At 46.4% G+C, this 8796-nt stretch overlaps 1 protein-coding gene across 1 annotated transcript in view; it reads right to left on the bottom strand.

Annotated features, from left to right (window-relative positions):
• Nucleotides 1–187, bottom strand: part of LOC102040680 (homeobox protein NANOG-like) — a 5880-nt gene extending 5693 nt beyond the window's left edge. Inside the window, exon 1 of the mRNA XM_005427429.2 lies at nt 58–187. Coding sequence (XP_005427486.1) covers nt 58–187 — 130 coding nt within the window. The remainder of the gene's footprint in view (nt 1–57) is intronic.
• Between the last annotated feature and the right edge of the window lie 8609 nt (nt 188–8796).

Genomic DNA, 8796 nt, shown 5'->3' on the forward strand with positions numbered 1-8796 from the left:
GTGCGCGCACATGGGCAGCGGCCGCAGGGGCGGATCCCCCCTCCCAGCAGGTGTCACCTCCACCTGGGGGCAGGTCCCACCACCGAGCTGAGGCAGCCCCGAAGCGCAGACAGGCCTTTATAGCCGGCCATTGCCTGCCCTGGACCGCAATATCCACCGCGGCCCGCTCCTCCGGGCTCTTTGTCATGGTAAAGAGGCCGATCGGTGGGGTGGGGACGGGCCAGGGGGGAGGGAAAGCAGCGCTCGGAATGGCATCAGGGCTGAAATATGTCCCCTCTGAATTCTTCCCATTCTGCAGGTTCCTCAGTCACACCTGAGCACGGTCTGACCCAGAGCCCCAGGACAACTCCTCCCCTTGCTTCTGTGGGCTCTGCTGGGCTTATCACGGCTCAGAATGCCCTGAGAGCGGGTGTCCCGCACAAGGCGGCTGTTCCCTGCCTTGCCAGAGCACATCCCGGCCCGTCTCCACCACGGCGAGGGCACAGCAGCTGAATCTGGTGCTGAGCTGCTCCGGACCGTGCCGGCCAAACCCACACCGTGCCCTGGACTTGTGGGGAGGGTTCTGAGAACTTTGTGGCTTGTGTGACACTGACACCTCCCCAGGACCCACAGACACCCCCTACTGACCTGGCAGTACCTCCCATACTCTTGGTGCAGATGTCAAAGATGGGAGAGGGGAGGGAAATGAGTAAGAATTAGACCTAGGGACTAGAACATACTTTTTTTTTTCTTTCTTTTTCTTTTTTTTTTTTTTTAACAGAGAAGGAATTTCCTTCATACAGGCCTTCGAGGGAGCCAGCTGAACATGTGTTTGGCCCATCTTCAACAAGCCTGTGCCAGAGCAAACTCAGAAACACTGGGCAAGTCACATCCAACAGCAGATCTCACTTTGCAGAGCCGGCTCAGAAATCTCAGCTGGCTGGTCTCCAGGGGGACAACCAGCAGAGGCATTTTCACTGTGGAGCTAGGAAAAGATCTAGTGTATGTAAGGTCCACAGCTAACAGATTTGCTTGCCCATGGTCTTTCAAAAGCACATCCTTTTATTTGTGTAGCCTTGGCTGTGGCCTTTGCCAGGCTGCTGCAGGTTGTCTGGAATAAAGGACATGAAAAGTTTCCTTTTAGACAGGGTTAGCTGATGTTTCCTGACTTGGCCTACCCAAGGGGGACAGGCACCTGCAGAGGTGTTCACTAAATAACTAAAGGTAAGTGAGTGAGATACAGAATTCATCTCTGGGCCTGCTTGTTTTGGTCCCCTCTCTTCAGAAGGTTTTGCTCTACCTGTATTTAGGTAAATTTTATTGGTTTAGTTTCAAAAGACATCTCACTAATGTCCATTTCTCAATAGAGATCTAGAAGTCCTAGAGTTAATTAAAATAATTATTGCTAGAACCAGCCCTGCTTTGGCACCAGGACACATGCATGCCTCCTGTCAGAAGCTCAGAGCTGAAGGTGCTGATCTGCAGAAGTGTAAAATGATTTCAAATGGACAGTCCTTTCACTCCTCTGAACCTCATTACTTCACCAATGCTTGTTGCTGCTTTCATCCCAAGCCTGTGCTAGCATCCCAGTACCTGTCAGGAGGACAGACGGACACCTGCTTGCTGTCAGTGTTCAAGTATCAGCAGGGAGAAGATGCAGACAGGTGGAGGAAAGCAACAGAAATAGGAAGTAGAATTTAGATCAGTTTAAAAGGACATAGACCACTTCTACCAGGACTCGTGCTGCTGCTCTGTGCCCCATGGCAGGTCACTAGTCCTGGCTTCCCTGTCTGCAAAGACACTTTCCCATGAGGTGCAGACTGGAGGGAGCCAGGGACCTGGCTAAAGTCTCTTTAACTTGGCACTGAGTTTTATGTTTTCTGTTTGCATGAAGCATTTTTTTACTTTACAAACTGCAGGGATTGACGTATCTCTGCACAAGAACAGCACGTTTTAATGTTAAATTTACTTGAAAAACTTAAAGTAAAAAAAGGGCTTTTGAGCACATCTGACCCAATAGAAACACAAGAGCATCCTGAATATGTCAATTATGCTGCTACAGCCTCTAAATATGCTTTGGCTCATGTCTCACTTCTGAATCATTCTACATTTCAGAGCTACAGTGCCACAAGAGCTGAGATCACTGTCCCTCACACCTGCCCTCAAGCCCTAGCTAATTAAGCACCAGTGACATGAGCTGTTCAGAGCTTGGGACCCCACTGGGCAGCTCCAGTGCCACCAGTTAAGGAGGATGTTATGTTCTCCTTCTTACTCATGCCTGGCCTCTTACCGTGTATTGGTGTTCAAATTTTCATGGCCTTAGGTGCAGTTAGGATACGAAACCAAGGTAGCAGACCTGGGAGGTATCAACATCTCTTTTAGGATTGTTGAACCGGAAGACCTGGCAGAAAACACGGTGTGGGTGCTGGTGTGGGAGGCAGTGGGGGTCTGTGTAGCTGTTGGGAGTTTCACTGGCTGAGCATTTCACACTTGATCTCATTGATTTCAGCTTCTTCTGAAGGTGTCTGGGATCTTTCCTACAAGGTGCCCAGAGGCCATAATAAACCAGTGTAGTCACTTGCACTACAAAGTCCCTCTAGGCAGCAGCTGGGGAGGAAGGTGGTGTCACTCCTGGGAGCAGAGCCACCCCCATCCCCTGGCTGGACCAGTGAGTGGGGCAGCACGGAGGGAGTCACCTCCCTGGGGCAGGAGGGGGACCCAGGGACACAGGAGCTGAGGGAACCTCAGGGCCTCACTCCCTGTGGTTTCAGAGCAGCAGCACCTCTGAGGGAGCAGCTTATGTCCCCCACAAAACATGTGGCACAGATGTGGCTTGGCATCAAACCAAGCCTGGCTGGTTTGGTACTGTTTTGTTCCAGACCTCCAGACCGGGCCCAAATGCTCACTGCTATCTGACAATGCTGAGTATGGTTTTGGTTAATTACTCAAAGATTGTTAATGCAGTTGTTTTAAGAAAAAGTCTTTGATAGTACTGTTGTATAATATTTCTCCTTTTTTTTAAGCTTCAAACAAATGCCCTGCTTTGTTTAAACATTTGTAAAATTGTTGTGACCGCTACTATTGATACTAATGGCTTAATCAAAAGCATTTTAAGAGCAAAAAACTGGAAAAATAATGCAGTTTGAAGGATAAGAAGCAAAGTAGCTAAAACATTCCCACATTGCAACATTACCACTCTGTTCCTCTTTTAACCACTTTGTTCAGCATGTTAATTCTTTAATCATAACTTGAACTTAATTTGCCTCTCTTAAAGCACCATACTTATCTCAGACTTTTCTTTTGGCGATTTCTACATTTTTTCTTTGCTTTCTGTGAGACTGTGCTGTAATCTAGTTAGATCTCTGTGCTTGCCTGGTGTCACAATGACCTTGTACTCTTTATAAATAATGTTAATGAGTCTGCAAAAGAAAAGGTGTTTTTTTTCCCTGCTAACACACATGCTTTGCTGAACTGAGAGTAGGCAGGGGAGAGGAGAATTTATTCTGAAAAATCATAAATGTGCTGCCACTTTCTGGGGGTTTTACGTGTGTCATACTGGGCTGAAAAATTCTGAAAGGGGTAAAATAACTTCCCATTGAGGGAATATAGCCAAATTTCATTTGGGTGATCATAAAAAGAAAAAAAAGGAAAAGGATTCATTTTCTGTTTTTTGCACTGTTCTCAGCCTAAGGCTGGTCAGAACTGGTACTTTGCTGTACATAGCAGCCATCCAGAGCCACAAAAAAGTAAGTTAAGACCCCTCAGGGCCGAAAGTTGTAAGGGGATCTATGGTAACACCTACCTAAAAAGACTGGGGGAGGGTCTAGAAAGCCTGCTTATTTTAAATAACATTCGTAAGTGTTTCCTAGCTGCCTTCAAATTTTCCTTCTGTAAATGTAATTTAGGACACAAATTCACATGTTAAGTGGTTTTGCTTCATAAAGGAAGGGAACAGAGGGCCCCTTCTCTTAAATTACTCAGAGTAATAAAAGCCCAACTTATTTTACAGTGCAAAATTTTTCAGTAAGATCAGTGAAAGGTAAAAATTAAAATCTGTGCCACAGCCATAACATAAATTACATAAATTCCTCTCTCCCCTCCTATTTTTTTTCCTATTTTTTTTCTTTTTATCTGTGTAGTAAAAAAAAATTGTAAGTGTCAATAAATGAATGGGCTTAGTTTCCAACAAAGCAGTTTAGGACAAGCTGTTGATCATTATTGTGAGATGGATTTTTCTGCTCATACATCCTTCCTGGAGTCCTTCACACAGTCAGGGCCTCAAAGAGAAGTATAGTTTGACACTTATGCCAAGAGGAAGATGAAACTGGAAAAAATGATCTGTCAGTGTTGCCAGCACTCCTACAGTCTCCTGGGTCTCACTTGTAGGATTTCACTTCCCATTTTGCCAGAAAAAGGTGTGATCAGTGTAGGCAGAAGAGAAGGCCTGGACAATATTACCACATCTACCACTTTTAGTCTCATTCCAACATACATCCATTGGAATGTAGTAGACTCCTCTGCTCTCACACATCCTTCACAAAGCCCAGACTAGCTTCTCTGCCTTGTCTTCAGGTTTAAAAGGCACCTGTGGTTGCTACCCAAAACAATTTCCCTGGCTGTATGGCTACAAGTTATGGCAAATACAGCTAATTCTCATCCAGCCTGATGCTGCTGTGCATTTCCCTCCCCAAATTGTCTGTCTGTGCCAGGCATGTGCTACCAACTGAAAGAGATGTGAGAGTCCAGCATCAGAAATGGAAGGTGGAGTTTTCTCCCTATTCAATATGAGTTTTCACTTTGAAGAAATAAGTTTGCATATAAAATTACAGCAAGGCTACACTCCAGATCCACCATGTCTAAGTCTCCTGCAATAAAGCGTCTTAGCAGCTGTTAATGTCATCTGTGGTATATTTTCTCCCAGAAAGGGAGAGGGGAGGGGTTTTATAATGCTTGTTTCTTTTTTGGTACTTGAACTGTTTCCCCTTCTCTTTAACAAAAGCTATGAGGATTTTTTATGGTGGTTGTTGCCACAGCACCGAGCTGTCTGAAGTCTTGAAATCTCAAATCATGTTTAACCAGTTTGGGTCATGCATAGCATTTTAATCTAAATGTGCATATGGAGAAAACATTCCCCACCACTGGAAAACTCATCTGGTCCTACAGAGATGTGGTCCCTGTGTGACATTCCCCAAACTTGCTCCTGGGAATTTTCCAAAGAATTCCCACTGAAGTGTAATTTAGAAAACCACAGGTCCCCATGGCTCCTCTACCAGTTAGTTGGCAATACCTGGGAATACATCCCACTTATCCAGCACTTTGGTATTCGGTTTTGACCATAACATTTGGATTGGACTAGGCTCAAGATATGTTTTCCATGTTCCTTCTATGGTTTTCACTCATCTTGCTCCACGACCAGCGGATCAGTGCACAGTCTCATAGGGGAATGGTGAAAGGGTCTTCAATACCTTGTAAGGATGTGGCAGATGAGTAGAGGGTGAGCTGGCAGGGAAAGCTGCCCACAGAACAAGGCACAAAGAAGCTGTTGGGACATCTCTGCAAGGGTGTAAGTTACAGAGAGAGCAGGTAATGGATTTTGGCAGGGGGGAAGAAAGTTAGAGGTTTCCCAGTTGCATTAAATGCAGACAAAGGCTGCCTTAAGGGGGTTATAGGCCCTGGAATATCAAACCTTGAAGACTCTTTGACATATCTAAGGCTGGAAGAAGAATGTAGTGGTCTCCTTTTCCAGTCACAGGCTCTGGTATCTGGGATTCCACGAGCCCAAATGTGCCAGGAATTAAGTCTCCCCAGACAGAGATAACATAGCAGAGCTCTGATCAAGGGACTGATATCAAAGGAGCAAATCTTTCAGCCCCGGGGATGAATCATCAGAGCAGTTTATTCCAACCTTTTCTCCTCCTTTCAAGTATCAGGTTCAATTGCAGCAACCGCAGCACAAAAGGCTTGTCATTCTAGGTGCTGAAAAGGCAGAGAAAACACAACCAGGAGGAATGGAATTCACAGGTGATACAAGACTGGGAGTGTGTTGCAAATACCACAGAGAACAAAGAAGTGATGTAAAAGGATCCTATCTTGCTTGGGCAGGGAGGAAGAAGAAAAGATGGGGGCTGGTCATGCACGTGAGGAGAAAGGATCCCCAAAGTTAAGTATTCAAAGGGAGATGTCTAGAAAGCACAGCATGGGAAGAAAATTTAAAAAACGGTAGGCAAAAGAAATGCGCGTTTGCCAGCTGAGGTACACCAAATTCGAACAACAGCAATATTATTTTGCAGACATTCAAGCAGTTGACAAAAATCCTTGTAACCTTATTTTCCTGAATAGGCAGACTGAGGCTGCATGTGGGCTCAGGAAAGGGCCTGTAATTGTACAGCACAGGCCACTCCTTGGCTAAGCAGAAACAGTTTGTCATTGCAAAAAACCTGTGCTTAAAGCTGAAAGGCGCTACTAATACTGCCCACATTTACGGTGAGGTTACACGAAGAATGTCACATTCTGTCTTATAGGCCCTGCAAAATGGGTGGATGAGGAGGAAAGAGAAGCCACAGGGAAGAGCAGCAAGCACAGGAGTGTTACAAATCAGCTTCTCTCTGCCAAGCCAGTATCAAACCAGAATTGCAGCACCTCAGCCTCTCTGCTTCTCAGCAATATGTGGATCTAATTCTGTTACAGACAGGGGGAGATCTGTCTTGTCTGAAAGCATTCCCACTGCCTGTTCCACTCAAATTGTCCTACCTCCTACGAAGCAGTTGAGGGCAGGTGGAAAGGGCTGAATTGGAAGGCACAATTCTGGGAACTCTGATGAGGGTAGATGAGGTTATGTGTCACTTCAGCTCCACCAGTAATTCACAGTCATCTCACCTGTACAGAGATGGGCTGGAGGGCCAAGCTTGGTCTGGTCCTCTGCCTCATCAGTGTTGGTTATGTCAGCTGATCATTCAATGGGCTTTTCCTGGGACATCAGTCACATCATTGCTGGATCTTAATAAACTATATTGTCAGTGGATCTGGTTCCCTCATGAAGCTGAATTAGCTCTGCAGAGAAAACAGGAGCAAGACCATTGACTCTGCACAAAGATCATTTATCTATGAAGCCTGTAGCTCAGGTGCATGCCAGGAGCCACAGAACTGCTGCTGAGCTGTAGTCTGGCTTGGGCTGTGGTTTGGTGCATGGGGATTTGGGTGGGAGGGAAGGAATTGCTTGTTTTGCAGGCTTGTGGCATGGCACTCATATTTCAGAGTGCCCTGTGCTTTGACATGACACAATTTACCTCTATGAATTGTCAGCTGCCTTAAAAGGTGCTCACTGATAATTACATTGCACGTGAATCTAAGCTTTGCAAAAATTGTGGGTGCGGGAGTGAATATCAGCCATACGTACATATACATATATACACATACATATACATACACACACACACACACACACACACACACAGAGCCTCTTTCAGCTATGAGGCATCTGGGAAACACATGCTGCCAGCATGTTGCCACATAACCAGGCATGTTTCCATGCCTGGAAAACAGGGTAACACAGAGTCAGCACACTCCAGTGAGGCTGCACTCTGTAGCTTGTGTTTCCCCCAGAGCTCTGTGCTGTAGCAGGAATGAGGCACCTCAGGAGCAAGGAAGAAATTCATGGCTCAAAGGTAATCAGCTTGTGGGGATGTAATGTTAAACTCATTGGGAAGGCAACATGGGGGGTGGAGGGGGGGAGGGATTGGGGTTGGTGGCCTGTGAAAAAATCTCAGCATGAAAAAAAGCAGGAAGGATTTTTTTATTAAATTATGGTATTCTTTTGGGAAAATACCACATAGTAGAAGGAAGGACTAAGTGTGTTCAGGGGCGCAGGAAAATTGTTGAGGTACAAGAGAGGATCCAGAAATGACTAAGTAATGCAAGCCTGTCTTCATCCATACTTTCAGTTTACCCATCTCTGTGCTGTTTTGGCCCCTTTTTTATGATAGCTGTGTCACTGATGTAGACCAATCACCCAAAGACAGTGTTAGCAAGGACCATTCAGTCTTTTCAGCTCTAGTAATAGAGACTTCCTTGTTCAAACACACAGTCTCAGGTCTCTGGCTGGTGCTGGAATAGACCTTGGCGCTGCATTGCACTCTTCCTGCAGGCAGCAAGGACATCAGAGGCAAGCCACAAGCTAAGCAGGAATTTTATGTCCCCTTTGCTACAGAGACCACTGAGAGTTTTGTGTGGAGACTAGGTCATTCAGGGGATCTGTCTGTTGCACAGCTGGGCTTGTGTGCATGGCTGTATGATTACAGTAATTCAGCTTTTGCCCTTGGTTTCCCTGCAGAAGAAAGGAATTTGCAGATCTGCAAGCTGTGATCAAGGCTGTTAGAAGGCCTCCTTAGATGAGGCTGGGTGTGTGGACACTCTGTACCTTTTCATAACACTACTGGCAAGAATCAAGCAGTGTCTGTGCAACCAGGGTGCTCACACCCACAGCTCACTCACACATCACACATGTGCTCAGCATGGCTGTGCCCCAAAACCTTCCTGGCAGCCCCCAGTTCACAGAGACTGGGAGCAGGGGCAGTACAATTGCTGCGGCTCCCACATCCTCCAGCCTGCTGGCCCTGCAGCTGCCCAGCACTCCCAGTCCTGCAGTGCTTTGCACTGTGCAGGGAGACTATAACCCCTCTCCCTTGTGTCCCTCCTTCACCTTCTTTCCCCTTCATGTCAGGCATGCCAAGGAGATGTGGAACCACAGTCTGTGTTATGCCTCTGCAGCGTCCTTCATGGCAGAGCACTGCACAAGCAAAGGCACCCAGCCCTCTGCAC

Source organism: Geospiza fortis, unplaced genomic scaffold (assembly GCF_000277835.1).
Source record: "Geospiza fortis unplaced genomic scaffold, GeoFor_1.0 scaffold286, whole genome shotgun sequence".
NCBI lineage: Eukaryota > Metazoa > Chordata > Aves > Passeriformes > Thraupidae > Geospiza > Geospiza fortis.